The sequence below is a fragment of the Rhinatrema bivittatum genome, chromosome 16, assembly GCF_901001135.1.
Source record: "Rhinatrema bivittatum chromosome 16, aRhiBiv1.1, whole genome shotgun sequence".
Taxonomy (NCBI): domain Eukaryota; kingdom Metazoa; phylum Chordata; class Amphibia; order Gymnophiona; family Rhinatrematidae; genus Rhinatrema; species Rhinatrema bivittatum.
This window is the reverse complement of record NC_042630.1, coordinates 14,089,615-14,107,970: the sequence shown is the minus strand read 5'-3', so window position 1 is coordinate 14,107,970 and position 18,356 is coordinate 14,089,615. Positions and strand designations below refer to the sequence as shown.

The following is an 18,356-nucleotide window of genomic DNA, read 5'->3' as shown; positions in this document are numbered from 1 at the left end:
GACTCGATGACCTTTGCAAGGAAAGGGAGAGATGAAATAGACTGATAATTTCCAAGAATGGAAGGGTCAGCAGATACCTTTTTAAATAAAATCAAACCAAGGCTTGTTTCAGTGGGAGAGGCAAAACGCAGCAGTGTCCTGAAGAGGACTGCTGTCCATGGGCTCAGGGGGCATCTTCCTGATGATCTTTAGATGTGCCTGCAGAAGAGGCCCAGTGCGCTCCATCTGTAGTTGACATGCTAAGAGCTACCCTTCTATCCGAGGTGAATCTGTTGCAGACGGTAGCTCCCCTCTCAGAGAAGAAGAAGGTGGCAAAATCGTCACCCTGACTATGAATAAGAATGGAACTTGGTTTTTATTTGTACCCTGAATTTCACAGTTTGAAAAAGCTCAGAAGCTTTATTCCCAGACACTTGAACCTTTTATATAGTTTTTCCATTTTCTTTTTAATTGATTTGGCTATGATGTCCATCCAGTTGCAGGCAGGAGACTCTGCTTACCCTTCCAGAACGTCATTTATTCTCCAAATTCTGCCTGGAGGCGTGGCCTTGTGACCTGAGCTGAAAATCAGGGTTTAAATCCCGCTTTCCCCACTGTCACTGGTTGTCACTGTGGGCAATTGATTTCACCCTCCCATTGCTTCAGCGACAAACTTTTATTGTTGGCCCTTTTGGTCAGGGAGATACCTACGGTAGCTGAACGTAACCTGCCCAAATCCATATCCTCCTGCGGCGTCCCTTCATTCTACTGATTCTGGGCGGGAGATTCGGCACCCCTCATGCGCCTGGCTCCCTCTCTGAGACCACCGTCACTCTCTTCAGCCTGTGCCACCACTCCTCTGTTTTGGGTTTCTTCTCATGTCATTGCGCTATACACATCTGTAATGTTGCAAAATGTCCCAGCAGCTGCGGCAGAAGATAGCAGCACCCGGGGTGGAGGGACTCACAGATGGCACATACATTCACAGATCATGTGAGGAAAGGTCTGAGGCAACTGTCATAGGGAGATAAATATTTTATTTAGGCCCTGAATTACTAAAGTCATTTCCCATTCTCTGTCTGTGATTGGGCGGGGGGGGGGGGGGGCAGTGAATCAGGCCCGAAGGGGGATTCCCCCTCTCCCTTTGACTTTCGCTCAGTCATAGGTATAAAGCTGAGGAGAAAGCATTAGATGCCAAACAAGGGGCAGGCCGCACTGCAACAGACAACTCAGCCCGGATTTAGATAACTAGATTCTCCGAAACCTAATTAAGATCATTCGGCTTATTTTCCTGTCAGAGATGGCAGAGCAGAAGTTCAGGGGGCTGTCCCCTCCCAGCTCTTCCCATCAGATCTAGCATGATTCTCTGCTGGGCATTAGGTTTCTGCCAAACAGGGGAGTATGTGGTTTCCCAACATCCTTTTATTGTGTGGTCGGGGCAGGCCAGACGTTCACACTGCCAGACAGCGCAAGTGAAAACAATATTGATGTGAAGCAAAAGAGCTGTTAATAGAGAATATTAAATGAAGAGGTTAACTTTTTTTAGGGGAATCAGAATTACAAGTGCATAGATTGAGAGGTTGTAAACTCAGGACTGTCCCAGACAACCCAGTGTAATTTTAACATCCCCTAGCAGCAATCCAGCACTATAAGGTGGGCCACAACAATGTACACAGAAAGTGCACATGGTAAGATACAGAGTAATTTCCTGAACATGAATAATCTCAATTTATTGATGTAGAGAGCAGCGCAAACATAGCTACAGATGGACAGACAGACAGCTAAACTACGGAAGATAACAGGTCTTTTCATTTATTCTGAGACACTCCAAATAACGTGAACAGTGCCAGTGCGACGAGGGGCACACAATGATGATATACACGGCAGTATGAAAACACATTGTAACATGAAGCAAGACACACAGTCTTGGAATCTCGGCAGCCACATTTTACAGAGGTGAGTCAACCTACAAGAAATATTCCACTCCTCAGGGGTTCCCATAGGAACAGACAGTTTGCTAACTAGGAAGAAAACACTGTGCATGAGAGGTGAAGCATACCGATAGGCAGAGAGGACACAGAGAGACCGAGCATACACTCGTACACACAGACACACAAACGATAACTTCACACAGAGCAACGGAGAGCACGCACGCCATCAAATGGAGCATGCCCACAGTCAGAAAAATAGCAAGTGCAGTGATTGTGCAGGCCAACTATCCAAGGCCTTACCATCCTGCAGAGTTTCACAACGATAAGACTCTTTGTTCCAGTGGCCAATGGGAAGACGTTCTTGGGGAGGACAATGTTCCAAGCCTTAGCGATTTACCTGGGAAAATTGGTCACCCTCTATCGGACTAAAAATATACAGGAGCTTCCGTGGCCGGTTTGCAAGGAGAAACTCCTGGAGGCCTCTTTAGGTTGGAGGAGAAAAATGATGCCACCTAGATTGGATTTTCAAATCTACATGAGTCGTTTTCCACTGAAATTTCACCCGCACGAGAAGCCGGTGCAAAGTCCTGCCTTGTAGACAATCTTCCGAAGGGAAAGCCCACACTTCTTTTCCCTATGAAAATTAGGTACAAGGTCCATAGGTACTGTGGTGCGGCATTTGAAAAATGCCCACCTTTTAATTGACCAAACCCCTGCATCTGTATGGATTTTATAGTGCTTTTCAGGTTCATGTGAATTTCAGTAGGGTAAGTAGCTTTCACCCAAAGTGTGAACCTGATCGATTCACTGTAAGAAAAGTTATCGGGCCTTTGCATGGGTTGAATTGCCACATAAGTGCTTTGAAGACTTGTTGAAAAGCACTAAAAATGAAATTATAAGGCAACATTTATTAACCAACCGATTTGCTCTCTTCTCTTAAAATCTCATAACCAGGGCGACTGCCCGAGGTGCCAACGCGTCTCATTAGGAGCCTTTCCATGTTGCAGATAGTTGGCTGAGTCATTGGAAGGAGACTCCGGCGGGTCGGCCGCATCATCGCAAGGGCACGTGCCTCCTCCCCTCCACAGCCAGCACTGCCGGCCCAGACTGCCTGGCAAGGAGCCTGTCCATATTCTTTTTTTTTTTGGGGGGGGGGGGGGGAGGGAAGGGGAGATGTTGGCCCACACAGCCTGCGTTGGGATGTCATGTTACTAGAGTTACAGAAATTCAAATACAAAACCGTCTCAAATCACAAATAGTTGTCAAGAAAAAAAGAGAATATGGTTGCTGTGTTCATATAATTGAACGTCATCATCCTTAGCTCATTTTGTATTGACTTGATAAAGGAAGAATAGCTCCTGGAAGCTACTTACAAACCTGATTTAAATGTCTGCGTCGGGTCTGTCTAGAGAGAAGCTGTGCATTCAAAATTCATATGCTAAGTTGGACATATGTGTTTATATACCAACCTTCCTATATGCTTAGATCCGGGCGGTTTGCAAAGTTAAAAACATTCACAGTATGTACCACATACAGAATACAAAATAACATAGTGATATATCAGAAAACAATACTTCTGGCCCATGGAATTGTTTTATGCCGTTTTTGGTGTGTTCCATTATGTGTTTAATTGCTCATTTTCACATGGCAGCTTTGGAGAAGAGTCCTGACTTATTTAAATTTGGGATGTGTTTTGCCCTATGCAATGGAAGTATATCTATTTCATGAATTCTCTCTTTTCAGAGCTGGGGACTGAGACGAACAAATAGTTTTTGAAAAAAATGCTTTCTAATTGCAAAACAAAACGTTATACTAAATTGGCTTTTCTTTTTGACAGTAGTCCAACTCTAACTCAGCAGAAAATTCTCTTTCAGGAATGAATGATAATGGAGCACCATACGGCTAAAGCACTGTGGCCGGCAGCATTGGATAACGTTTTGCAAATCTGGGAGCCAGCTTATACAAGCTGTACCCCACAGCTTCTTAAAGTAAATGATCAGTCTATTTGTGAATTGGATGCTGAGAGTTTTTAGTTTAGTGCTGACTTGCATTTCAGTAGGGTCGGAGGGGGGAGGATTCATTAAAATGAAAAAGTGAATGGAAAGCGATAATGATGGCTGAAGTGCATTTGTTTTAATTATGCGATGCTATGTAGCGGACTTGTATTGTTGCAATCTCGCTAATAGAGAAGTTAAACATGAAACATTTCCAAGAAAAATAGGAAAGGTAAAAAATGCAACTAGAATGCCTCTCAAATATTTATCCAACTACAATTCTCATCATCTGTACTCCCAGCTAGAGTCCCCATCACATGTACCCTCAACTAGAGTTCCCTTCATCGGTGCACCCAACTAAAGAGTCTATCGCATTTACATTTGAATTTATTAAAATGTATTCTCCACAATCGTCACAATACGTTTGAGGCAGAAGATACCTAAAATCAATAATCAACATCCAGCTGGAATTTCATTCTTTTATGCTTGGCCTTTGTACATCTAGCTAGATCTCTCTCAAGTTCTAGCGCCAACTAGATTGCTCCTTGGGTTCTGTCCAATCAGAGTGCTTGTTACTCACAAAGCTTTCACCACTGGGCACATAAGGAAGGAGCAATCTTCCTCTTGTGGTTTGCAGGCCCATGGGTACTTTGTACTTCGTACCTATGGGCCTGCAAGCCCATTTCCAAAGAGAAGCTTCCCCCGCGGAGCCTGCAGGTACTTAAGTGTGCGCAGAGTTTCAAGGTGTAAACTCCCTGGAGTTAAACACTCGGGGTGTACTTTGCTGGAATGACCCCAGCTCTGCCCTTAGGACTGATCCTTTTGGGGGGGAGGTGCAATTTTCAAAAGGCTTTACCCCCCCCCCCCCCCATGGACAGACACCCATTTGCCCTCGGAAATCCCTCTTATGCTCTAGTGAGTGCCTTAAACCTTTTCAAAGGTAGCAGGTTCTGTCTGTAGAGCAAGTTTTTGAATCCTGTTGGGGGCGGAGAAAGGTCAGCTATTTTAGCCAGTGGTACTCTTGTTATCCATCGCCTTCGACGTGCTATACAGTCTGAGTCAAACTCCCCTGTCCAAGTTCCAGTAAAGGGAGAAGGTTCCCCCACCCCCACCCAAAGGTGGCAGCTCCGGACACGACCGTTTCATTTTAGACTGACATGGGGCATCACTTCCTAGTGAAGCAACTGCAGTCCTGCTTACAGAGATTGGTTTCTTCTCGCTTCTCCCTTCGCTCCTTTCCTTCTCCTCGCTCTCTCTCACTCTCATTTTAACTTCCGTCTGTCTCTCACCTGCTCTCTGTTTTTCTATCCTACTGTTGTCATTCTCCCCATTTAAAAAAAAAATAAGAGGAGGAGGAGGCAGGAAATTGATGAACTCGGATTTCTTGGCTGGGACCTTGATGCTGAAGACATACAAGCAGTATTCATCTTAATCATAGGTAGAGCCTAGCGTGAGACTCGTTATGGATTAAGAACAGAAGAGACGCCATGCTGGGTCAGACCAAGGTCCACGGAGCCCAGCACTGTGGCCAGTCTGAGTCGCAAGTACCTGGCAGATTGAAAAAGTGGATCTATTTCCTGTCACTCCCAGGGCTAGAAAGAGCTCTCTTTAGTCCCCCTGGATTTCTCCTCCAGGAACCTCTCCAAACCTCTTTTAAACCCTCATTATGCTCGTTGCCTTAACCACATCCTCTGGCAACACATTCCATAGCCTGATTGTGCGCCGAGTGAAAAAATACTTCCTGTGTCCCCTTGTTTTCGTATTATTTGAGAGGGTAAATAACCATCCTTTATGCACCCATTTCACCCCATTCAAGATTTGATAAAGTTGTGTCTCTTCTCAGCCAAGCTGGAGTCCTAGTCTGGGGAGCTCTCATCATAGGGGGAGCTCTTCATCCCTTTTATCACTTTTGTTGCCCACCTCTGCACCGTTTCTAGTTCTGCTATGTCTGCCTTGAGATGGGGACGACCAGAGCTACACACAATACTGAAGGCATCACGGTTCGGAAAAGAAACAAGAAGAAAAAGAAACACAGAACTGAGGATTTCAATGCATTCTCCTCAAGGACCCCGAACTCCTTTTCCTGGGTGGTGACTCCCAATACAAAACCTGCAGTTGGGATGATTTTTCCCTAATGCGCATTCCTTTGCCTTTTCCCACATAAAATGAAACCTGCCATTCAGTTGCCCAGGCTCCTTAGTCTCACAAGCTGCTGCAGTTCCTCGCAATCCACTGCTGTTTTAACAACTTAGAATGATTTAGTATTATTTGTAAATATGATCATCTCACACACCATTACCTTTTCAGGATCATTTATGAATATTTTAAACAGCAGAGGTCCCGGTACCAACCTTTGTGGTATTCCACTAACGACTTTTCTCCATTTAGGAAATTTACCATTGAGTCCTAACCTCTGTTTCCTGTCTTTTCACCAGTTACCAAGACACAATAAGACTTTGCCTCCTATCCCATGACCTTTTCATTTTCTCTCATGGGGTGTGTATGTTAGGGATGTGAATCGTTTCTGGAATAGTGTTCGTACCTGAACAGCGGGAAATCTTCGTTTCCGGCAGGACCGCTTTGTTTTGGCTGCCTGAGCCAAAAAAAAACCTCACCCCGACCCTTTAAATCTCATTATTTAGAATCCCCCATCCTCCCGACCCCCCCCCTCCAAACTTTTCTAAGGTACCTGGTGGTCCAGCAGGGGTCCCGGGAGCGATCTCCCGCTCTCAGGCCGTCGGCTGCCACTAATCAAAATGGCGCCGATGGCCCTTTGCCCTTACCATGAGATGGGCTATCGGTGCCATTTGCCGGCCCCTTGTATGATATTTTCATCCATCAGAAAAACGATTCACATCCCTAGTGTATGTGTGTGTGTGTGTGGGGGGGCAGTGTTGTCAAATGCCTTCTGAAAATACAAATACACTATATCAGCTGGTTCAACTTCAAAAAATCTGAAAGATTAGTAAGGCAAGAGTTACTTTTACTAAAACCATGTTGACTCTTCCCCATTAAGCCATATCTATCTATATAGCCAGTGATTTTGTTTTTAAGAATAGCTTCTATCATTTTGCCCAGCATGTAAATGTAAATGGTTTTTAAAATCGGATTTCTCACCAAGACCCCTTGACGTTCTTGGGGTATTAACATTTCCCCTTGCTCCCCCTGGACATCCCATGACAGACTGCGGAGAACGTTTTCCTGGGACCTTCCCGCCAAGGGAGCCGATAACTTACGCAGGGGCCTTTTGTCTCCATTCCGGAAGTGCCGAAGAGCAGAATATGATAAATAAATAAATAACACCTTTTGTGATTGGGTTCTGGTCCTGTGGGGGGCGGTGACATCATCTTCCTCAGAGCTTTCCCGTTCTGAATCAGCACATGGTCTGACTCAGGCACTTGCCTCCCGGGAGTGTGGGATTGGCCCGCCATCAGTGGATTTCTCCAGGATCACTGGAGGCAAATTCCTGCTGTGTCATCCCATAACCAAAGCATTCCTGTGACTTTGCCATACTCAGGGATGCCTTAGGCATTACAGTTCTCTTATTAATAAGATTTTTTATTTTTTTTTACATGATTAAGTCCCTCATCAGATCAGAGCCTTAGCTGTAAGAACATAAGAACATAAGAAAATGTCATACTGGGTCAGACCAAGGGTCCATCAAGCCCAGCATCCTGTTTCCAACAGTGGCCAATCCAGGCCATAAGAACCTGGCAAGTACCCAAAAACTAAGTCTATTCCATGTTACCATTGCTAATGGCAGTGGCTATTCTCTAAGTGAACTTAATAGCAGGTAATGGACTTCTCCAAGAACTTATCCAATCCTTTTTTAAACACAGCTATACTAACTGCACTAACCACCTCCTCTGGCAACAAATTCCAGAGTTTAATTGTGCGTTGAGTAAAAAAGAACTTTCTCCAATTAGTTTTAAATGTGCCCCATGCTAACTTCATGGAGTGCCCCCTAGTCTTTCTATTATCCGAAAGAGTAAATAACCGATTCACATCTACCCGTTCTAGACCTCTCATGATTTTAAACACCTCTATCATATCCCCCCTCAGTCGTCTCTTCTCCAAGCTGAAAAGTCCTAACCTCTTTAGTCTTTCCTCATAGGGGAGCTATTCCATTCCCCTTATCATTTTGGTTGCCCTTCTCTGTACCTTCTCCATCGCAATTATATCTTTTTTGAGATGTGGCGACCAGAATTGTACACAGTATTCAAGGTGCGGTCTCACCAAGGAGCGATACAGAGGCATTATGACATTTTCCATTTATTAACCATTCCCTTTCTAATAATTCCCAACATTCTGTTTGCTTTTTTGACTGCCGCAGCACACTGAACCGATGTGTTATCCACTATGACACCTAGATCTCTTTCTTGGGTTGTAGCACCTTGGGTTGTAGCTCCTAATATAGATGGGTTGTAGCACCTAATATAGATGGGCTAAAACAATGGTGCTTGTTGGAGACAGTACATTTCTAGAAAATTTCCCCATGCCAGCCTTCTTGGGCCCACTTCCCCTAACTCCTCTTCAAAAAATATCCCAAACAAACCAAAAGTTTCCTTTTTTTGTAGCAAGTGTCATGAGAACAGTGCGAGATTATTGGTACCGTTTGGCTCAAATGAGCTGCACCGAGCTGGGAATCGGCAGTTCAGTGCAGCCACGTGCGGCACTTGCTCCCTCTCTCTCCCATCCTCCTTAAAGAGTCGCAGTGGGTAAGAGTCAGAGCCAGGGCCGTGACCCAGTGGTCCAGGGGTCAGCAGGCTCAAGGGCCACAACCCAGCCATGTTTTCAGGAGTGCCACCATGAATATGCACGAGATCTATGTGCACACACTGCCTCCACGGTAAGCAAGCAGATGTCATGCATATTCGTTGTGCAAATCCGGAAAACCCAACTGGACTGCGGCCCTCGAGGACCAAGTTTGGGGGGGGCCTCCTGCAGTAGTGAAGCCGCGATCCTTGAGTTTGACCAAGAGTTCAACTTCTAGAATCAGCAGCCCTGCTGCTTGTGAGGCCCTGAGGGTCTTGCACATTGCCACCCCTGGCTTGTGGAGGGGGAGAGATGCAGACGCCCCTCTTGCGTCTCTGGGTAGGGAGGGCTCAGTCCTGTCTTGTCGAGCAGCGAGGAGTACAAGGAGGCGAGAGGCCTTGCAGTAACAGTGGCTTCCTTCCCGGCTCCTGGCCCCTGGGGTGTGTGTGTGTGTGTGATTGATGTGCAGGACGTTCTGTGCTTGGTGGTTAGCCGAGCAGTCTATTTTCCCCTCACAGAGGCTGTGCATGCTGAGCTCATTTACTTCATCCTCTCCCAGGCTCTGGGCAGTCTGCTCGTTTTCCAGCGCTGAGTAATTGGCACAAAAAAAAGAAAAAGAAATTCCACCGCATTTCTGTTCACAGAATCCCATACAAAGGAGCATGAAACATACGATTACAAGCCCCAAGACCCCTGTCTCCCCCAGCAGCTCAGGAAATTCCAGTCTTTTGAGCAAGGACAGTAAAATCTTTGCCCCAGAATGCAGTGGGGGGAAGGGTTCCTGGGGATTTCACAGCATCTGCTCCACACATGCTGTGCGCGGTTCCTAGAGGATGAGCTCACTTGCTGGCAGTGGCAGACCCTTCCCCTGGGGGCAATCTGTCTCCAATAAAGGGGCCTGGTGCTCCAGGACCGCAGCTTTGAAACTAAACACTTTCCCCAGACCCCACGTGGGAGAAGGCCCTTCCTGTGCCAAAAAGGTCCATTCGAGGAACAGGAGCAAAGGAAAAAAACCATTGTGGAACTCATCTGGGAAACAGCTAAGGTAGAAAGTAAACACAAAAAAATGGGCATGGGATTCCTTTTCATCCGGCCAGCACACAAAAAGGTTTCTGACCTTTTTCACGGGAAGAGCCTGTGGTTTTGTAAAGCGGCTATAGGTACTACCAGTCCATGGCCTACAAGAAGTTAAAGAAGCAGGACTGGATCTGCTAATAAAGGGGCCGATGCAATAAATCAGCAGGGAAAACGGGCTCTCCTAGCGCGCGCCCAGCACCTCTCCTGGGCCCGAGATTGAATATTTAAATGAGGGGTCGCGCTGCCAAGGAGAGGTGGCTGTCAGTGGCTTAGGAAAACGGATGCTTGTTAATTGAGCGTCCCTGTTCCTAACCTGACCACCAGCACACTTTTTTTTGTTTTTAAACCTTTTGGTTCCTCCGACTTACTATCGCCACGGAAAGAAGTATTTTCTGCTTTTCTGTCCATTTTTTTGCGGGTTGGGCGCACGTTTTTTTTCAGGTCTGGGGAGAATAGGTAATAGCCTCCTGGACATGCATTTGTAAGTGTTGAGCGCTATCGTTTTCATGGGGGATTGGACGCACGTTTTAGATGCGCTAATCCCCTTATATAGCATAAAGGGTTTGTGGACGCACGTCTAAACCATGCGTCCAGCCGTGGGTTAAACAGTGCGCTCAGCCGAACGCACTGCTTTGCATCGGCCCCCAAGTAATCTGAATCTGGTCCCCCCTCTAGTGGAGATGAGCGGAACTGGGGTGCGTCAGTGCCTCCAGGCAGCCTCTCCTTATCTGTGATTTCACAGCTGCAGCAGCTGCCGCAGAATTTGCCTACTCAGGGAGGATTTGCCACTTTCCAGGGCCTTTCTGGTACTGGTTGCTGTATGTAACACGAATGATCTCTCCCAAACTGGTAGATTCTGTCTCTCTCTCTCTCCTTCCCACCCACCGACAGTCGACTGCACTCCCGTCCGCCCGCAGAACACAACCTGTCTCTCTGTCCTCACCCTCCTCCTCCTACCGGGTTGCCACCCACTGTCTCCTTTTCATCTGCTGTCACACTGCTCCTTGCACGTTGCTCTGCCTTCTGTACCCCACCTGCCAGCCATCTTACCCTCTCTTCCGTCCCTACCCTAGCTGCCACACAGTGACCCCGTCTCTCTTCCAGAGCCCCCTCTCTTCCACATTCCCTGCCTGCCACACCAACTCCTCCGCACCAAACTCACCCCTGCCACTTTAACTTTTTCCTCTTTTCCCAAGACAGTGCTGACAGTCAAAAGCATGAACCAAGTTCCTGTCAACAGCGTGGAGTCTCTAGGCCACGAATGGGGAGGGGATGAAGGAAGCAGCGTCTGAGGAAAACAAGAGTCCATGCGTGTGGGAAGAGGGGTCGAGGGAGGGAAATGGGAGGGCTGGAAGGGTGAGAGAAAGAAGGAAGAAAGAACAGATGTGGAAAAGGAGGATGAAGCTATGAAAGGGAAGATGGGATGGGGAAAGAAGAGAAGGGTTTATGGAAAAGATCAAGGGAGGAGACAAAAAAGGGGTTGGTGGGTGAAAGACTATAGTGGAGAGAGGGAAGGGGAGGGAGGAGAGACTAGGAGAGGAGAGGGCAGGGAAGACCAAATGTAGCACCTGTGAGAGAGGGCGAAAGAGTGGGAGAAACAGAGAAAAGGGGAAAAACACAAAAATGACTCGCACGTACAAGTTGGAAAAGCATTTTATTGTAAAGGAACATTTTTACAACTTGATACATTTCCCATAAAATGTCGGTAATTTGCATATGAAAATACACTATGGAATTACAAAAACTGTGCCACAGACTCTGCTCCTGAGTTATCACAGGAAGCCGGGGGAGCTTCCTCCAAAATAGATTGCGTTTTAGGCCCATGGGGTCCTTCTTATGCATAACTTTAATGCGTTGTGGGGTGGAGGGAGGGTGAAATACAATCACCTTCAGTTTAGAGTTGCGTTTTCTGCAGCATGATTGAGAAAGCTAGGGGATATATATATACACACACAAATATGAATAATACAGGGAATTTTTGGTCAACAGTGACAAACCACCGTTTCTCCACACTCAATCTCTCCCCCCTCCCTCCACCCACCATAAAAAGAAGAAAAGCAGGACAGAATGTCCATCTCAGTTTAGGTGCTTGGGATGATTCAGCGGCTCCAGGCTCCTTGATAAGCTGAAAATGCTTTCAGCGAGGTCCCAGTCAGAAGCAGTGCTAAGCTATTCCTTTCCCCGGGATTCTGTTCCTTTTTAAAAGAAGGCAATTCTGAAAAGCGTCTGTGCACAGAAACCTGGACCAGGCTGCTGGAAACATTTTAATAGCAGAGGATGTGAATGCCAGAAGAAAATGACTTTTTATTTGGTGGTTGTTATTGGCAAAACTGTGAGCGAGTGAAAATGACAGTTTAACATAACAGGGCCAATAGAACCACAGCTGTGGTAGCGCTACTGCTGAGCTATCATAATATAAAATTACACAGCCAAAACATATATTTTTAAATATCTCTAGGCTTGAGACACATATCCCTTCCTCCCTCTGCTCCTGACAATTGAGATTAATGATGCTTTCTGATGGGTCCTTGCTAATTTTAGTAGGCCTGAGTCCTAGTAGCCAAATTCGTCCTGCAGATAACTGAAATTTTAAGAACATAAGAACATGCCATACTGGGTCAGACCAAGGGTCCATCAAGCCCAGCATCCTGTTTCCAACAGTGGCCAATCCAGGCCATAAGAACCTGGCAAGTACCCAAAAACTAAGTCTATTCCATGTAACCATTGCTAATGGCAGTGGCTATTCTCTAGGTGAACTTAATAGCAGGTAATGGACTTCTCCTCCAAGAACCTATCCAATCCTTTTTTAAACACAGCTATACTAACTGCACTAACCACATCCTCTGGCAACAAATTCCAGAGTATAATTGTGCGTTGAGTAAAAAAGAACTTTCTCCGATTAGTCTTAAATGTGCCCCATGCTAACTTCCTGGAGTGCCCCCTAGTCTTTCTACTATCCGAAAGAGTAAATAACCGATTCACATCTACCCGTTCTAGACCTCTCATGATTTTAAACATCTCTATCATATCCCCCCTCAGTTGTCTCTTCTCCAAGCTGAAAAGTCCTAACCTCTTTAGTCTTTCCTCATAGGGGAGCTATTCCATTCCCCTTATCATTTTGGTCACCCAAAAGTTGTGTGATATTTATTGGATCAACACAAAGAATGTGGGGGTTGTATCTATAGAATAGATGCTTCCTTCTTTCAGCCTTGTAGCTGCATCTGACAAAAAAGCCCTGTGTGGTCTGGAAAGCCCATTTGCTACCACATCTGTTTTGTTACTGCAAAACATTGCTGAGTTTGATATCATTTTTTCACCAATGTATTGTAAAAATAATGATCAATATCATAATGCCCTACCTGCAACAACATGCTAGAAAATTTGGCATATTGAATCCATTTTTATTCAGGGAAGAATATAAAATCCACAGCATTTGGTTTATGGCATGGATGGGTGGGGATATGTATACCAGAACACCACCCAGCCATGGTGTGCATTGGCAGTGTGGATGCTCCCAGCTTGCTCAGTGACAGAACGTGCCAGGTTAGATACGAGTTGAGTTCTGGCTTTATTTAGGGTGTGATTTACTAAGACTTTTCTTTTTTTTTTTTCTCATTATGTGTCCATAGCAAAGAAAAGCTTAGTAAATCACGCCCTTAGTCTCCATCTGGGTCAGTTGTTGACTGATCATCCTTCCACACCTTCCATCCCCTGTCAAGGAAGTAGATGTTTGCCCCAGAATTATGAATGATCAGGTAACCATGCATGGTAAAATTCGGGAGAGCGATATAAATTTAGAAAGAAAAATAACACCACCCCCCTGAAATCTCTAATTATATATAGTCAGAATTTGAAGATATGTATGTTACCATTGTTTAATGCCACAGCAAAATGCTCGTCATCCAGGATGGCGGTAACTCGGGGTCTCTCTATTCCATTTTTGGATGTGAGGAACTCTCCTATAAATTTTCCTTCTGGGGAGCAGCTGATGATTTTGCTCAGCTCATGGATGGTGATGTAGATGTTCCCTTTTCCATCCACGCTAACAGCCCCAGGCAGACGAGTCTCGAAGCCCATGTCTTCACACCAATGCAGAATGTTACCGCTTTTGTCAAACACCACAACTGATTTCTTATACCAGTCAGAGGCAACAAAATGCCCTTTGTGATTGGTGGTAAGGAAGATTAATTTCCAATTCCACTCTCCATTAGGATAAATTCTTTTTATTTTCTCCCCTTCTAGGCTGTAGAGGTCCACATATCCTGTAGTAGTAATAGCAACCTGGTTATCACCTGTTGTAGTGAAGGCATGGCTTGCTTGGGTATCAGGGAGGGCATTTTTCCATATCAGGGTTCCCCCATCATCCACCAGATAGATGACAGACCCTACAGAATAAATGATCTTGTTCTTAAGGACAGCAATTCCACAGGGGGCCTTGTTGTCCTGCACTGGAATACTGCCTTTGTAGTCGCCATGTATTGAAAACCTCTTCAAAGATCGATTCTCTTCATCCGCAACAAGGATTTCTTTGCAACCAAATGAACATATTCCAGTAATTTTGGGTTTCTTTGTTTCAGTTGGAATCCTTGTCCTAAAGCTGCAGAAAAAGATTGGTTTCCTGGCCAGTGGGGTACTTTTCAAAGGAACAGCAGTGGGACCTTTTTGATGATCCTGCTTGGAAGGGCACGAGCTGCCACCGTCTTCAGCATTAGGTTTCTGGGCTTGCCCGCTTTGGAAGGAGAGCTGGAACACATTGCAGCAGCTTTGAAGGGCGGCAGAGAGGGTCAGTTCCGGGTAGGCCGCTGGCACCGGGTTCCAGCGAAAGCCTTGCACCCCTTGGAGCCTCTCGGTGATCATCTTCTCCAGGGAGAGAATTTCAGTTTCTTTCCCTAAACTCAGAACCTTCTCAGCAACCGTCATGGTGCTTCTGGCTACCTGCTCCTGGAAATCCAGGTCTGACCTGAGGAGCTCGCATGCCTTCTCGTGTTCTTTCACAAAACGGCCGAGCCTTTCTAAGATGTCCTGCTGCTGAGAATGCAACTGTTTGATCACCATAGAAGCTGCCTCCTCCATTGTTTTCTTTATGCAGGACTCTCTCAGTCGTAGCTGTTGCAAGTATTCTTCAGTGGAGGCTTTTCCGCTGGAAATTAGCCTTATATGTCTTTCCACTCCTTCCAGAAGGCCCTTGATAACAGGTTTGCGTGATTCTGCTGCCTCCGAGAGGGACAGGCATTCGTGGTCCAGGTGCTGGGTGACCCTACATTCCCTGCAGATGAGACTGGCACACTGTGTGCAGAGAAACCTCAAATGTTCTCCCTGATGTAGTTGGCATTTCACTGCCTGGCGTAATCTGATCTCCTCATCATACTTTCCAGCCACATAGTCACAGATGGAAACTACCTGATGGTCATAGGTTAGGCGGGAGTACCTGTGCCCATTGGCACAAATGTGGCACATGTTGTCTGAGCAGTCCAAACATCTGGACACTGCTTCCTGGCTGCTACCCTTGTTGATCAGTGGGCACAGCGTGCAAGTGAGGTCGTTCTCTGAAGTAGAATGGATGAGATCCAGAAGGCTGTTGATGAAGAAGTTAGTCTTGAGGCTTCCCACTGACAGAGTGATTTCTTCTCTACATTCTGGACATCGGAGCTGACCATTGGCATTTAATTCCTCTAAACATGCTTCACAATAAGTATGAAGGCAGGGTAAGATTTTAGGCTTTTTAAACTGCTCCAGGCAGATTTTGCAGCTGAGAAAGTCCTTTGTGAGAGCATCAGACAAAGAAGAGCCGCTCAAAGCCATTCTAAAATGAAGCAAAAAAAGAATAATTATTACCATTTCCATAATGTCCATTATAAAATTGCACTGATCTGGAGTAGATCCATGACTTCTATTGAATAGAGAGTGTACCTGACCCATCAGTTAATAGGGCAGAATAGAGCATAAATATGGATCTTAAGCACCTCCAATTGGTGTACAATTGATTTGTTAAGTTGATTTTCAGGCCTTTACTTGCCATGAAATTTCATCTCTTGTATGTTTTTTTCTTTATAACTATTGCAGCTTATGTGCATTTTGATGATGAAATAATACTGCAAGCAGACAGGTATGATTCTGTCTCAAAAACAATGCAGAGCTCGTTTCTGATACATCTGTGTGCAAAGGTTTTAGGCACCCTTGGTCAAATTGTATGTTTCAATGAATCTCTAAGTGAAAAGAAGCTGACACAACCTTTACATGATGCAAAGCTAAACACAGCATCTTTCTATAATTTTTAATGCAAAATTACTATTTACTAAATTTAATATATTGAAAATAATAAAACAATGATTATGGCATGTGCACATATTTGAACCCTCTTCACGTTGATTAATTACTATTTTTTAAGAAAAGTGGACAAGGTTCAAAAAGTTGATTAACTCATAATGTCTTCAGTTTGTCAAGTGAAGATGGTTCCATGGTTGAAAATTACTCTGACCCTTCTCATCTCTCAGGTTGTGATTGTTGTTCTGTCTGCTTTCAACAACCATGGTCTCCTGTAAGCAGCAGCTGTCTGAGCATTTGAAAATGAAGATAATTCACTCTTACAAAGCAGCATAAAGCTATATATATATATAAAAAAAGCATCTCTAAATGCTTCCAGCTATCAGAAAGAATTGGGTCAGGGTTAGGTCATCTCTGAAAACTTCCGTAATAGGTTGCGAGACACATTGAATACATTCCTGGATGCCTGGTGTAGCCATTTTTAAGTGCTGGCCACATCTCATATCTTGGATTGCTTGGAGAATTTCCAGATTAACCCCTTTTGAATACTAAAGATAAGTTTTAAATCATTTTTCTTGGAAAAACATTAAAAATACTATACATGATTTTGGCAAGGAAGGAGGATTTTCAGACTTATGATTGTATTAAACCATTTGCAGGAGCAATTGCTCACCTGAAGTTCCTGAAATCTTTTCCTCCTGCCTTGGATATGCACTTTGGGAAAGCTTTCCCACTTTGATGGTGGAGAAGTCTTTTTTGGTTTTATGCTTTGTGCTGTGTCACTTCATTGCCTCGGTATTTTGCTGGAGCTTGTATCGATAACCCACCCAATACGTTTGGGCTTCACACCTTTCTCCTCACTTGTTAGCCATCTTCCCCCCACCTTTCAGTGTCTCTCTCACCGGTACTTCCTTTTGTCAGTACTGAGAAACACCGCACTTCTCCTGCTTGGTAATACTGGGTGTGGTGCTCAGGGGCGGATTGTCCTATCGGGGCTTCGGGCCTGCCCCGGTGGGCCGGTCAGGTCAGTCACGTGACTGGTGTTGATCACAGCGAGCAGTTCATTTAGCAGAATGGAAGCCTCTCCTGAGGCTCTCCGCTCACTTCTTTACGTTTGCTTTTTGTGCAGCTGGAGCTGCGTCTCCGTCTCCACCTTTGTCTCCCCTCCCGGCAGCCGTGGCTACAGGGGCCTGCCTCCTTCCCTCATCACCCCTCTCCCTTCACATCTCAGCCGCAGGAAGCCTCTCCTCAATCTCTGCCTGGGAGCCTCTCTTTGCCCAGGTATTTTCCACATTAGACCCCAGAGCTTACTTCTAACTCTTAAGATGCTTCTTTGCTCAAAGCCCCTTTCTTAAACCTGGGCAGCCAAAACAACAGCAGATTTCAGCCTAGAAGTGTCTGCCAAAAGGATATTTTTTCTTCCACAGTTCCACAAATGATGTGACTTGCTTTACAAGTACAAGGTGCTGTTCTTTGTCACTTTGCTTGCATCAGAAAGAGGAACGTACTGCATTAAAAAAAAAATCCACAAGAAAGCCCTGTGACCTGTAACTTACCCATTACAATAAAAATCATATGTTAGAATAACTCACTGCTGTTTATATTTTCAAATAGCCCCTTAAAAAATATCAAAATAAGAATTATGTCTGCTCTGACAGAGTCCAAACATGAACTATTCCCCTGGGATGAGACATTCCTGGAAAGGTTTGTGGTGCAGGGAGGAGAAACTCTGACCTCTATATAAAACAAACAGATGTTTACTGTCCTGCTCTTGTAACAATGGTAAAATGGAGTAATAATAATTATGAATGCTAAACAGAGCTGCTGCTGCCTAGAAATTGTACCAGCTGTGGACTTTTGTCAAGCTAGAGGCAGCTGGAGATCAGGATATAACGATATAAGCTTATAGTATGATTTAGGTAAGATCAGGTTCATCCCTTATGGGTACCTTCCAAACTGATTCTTTTGGGCAAATCATCTCAGTGTATTCATTGTAACATAGTAATGGCGGCAGAAAAAGACCAAAATGGTCCATCTAGTCTGCCCAGCAAGCTTCCCAAGGTAGTAACTGCCGCTCCGTGCAGGTTACCCCCAAGCTTTTTTATTTATTCCCATCCCAGGGGCAGATTGGGGATCGGGCTTCCCCCAGTGGGCCGGGCTAGCTGGTCACGTGGTTCTCGACTGGGCAGTGGCGCCGAGTGGCTGTTAGTGCAGGCTGCTAGAGACCACTATCTTCCTCAGCCCTGCCTGCCCTCCATCAAGATAGGTGATGAGGCTGCAAAAAAGTAGGGAAGAGGCCCAGAAGCAGTAGTTTCAGTACTCCCCCCTGGAAGTGAGGCCCCACCAGCGAAGAAGA

At 45.4% G+C, this 18,356-nt stretch overlaps 1 protein-coding gene across 6 annotated transcripts in view; it reads right to left on the bottom strand.

Moving 5' to 3' along the window:
- Positions 1 to 12,741: 12,741 nt before the first annotated feature.
- The window catches only part of TRIM56 (tripartite motif containing 56), a 43,955-nt gene continuing 38,340 nt past the window's right edge, over positions 12,742 to 18,356 (bottom strand). For 4 of the 6 annotated variants that reach the window (XM_029580259.1, XM_029580261.1, XM_029580263.1 and 1 more), the window contains one exon: positions 12,742 to 15,539. In XM_029580259.1, the coding sequence (XP_029436119.1) occupies positions 13,580 to 15,538 (1,959 nt within the window). In that variant the 5' untranslated portion in view covers position 15,539 and the 3' untranslated portion in view covers positions 12,742 to 13,579. Of the gene's footprint in view, positions 15,540 to 16,673; positions 17,508 to 18,356 lie in introns of all 6 variants that reach the window. The other 2 variants (XM_029580260.1, XM_029580262.1) reach the window with 1 other exon arrangement.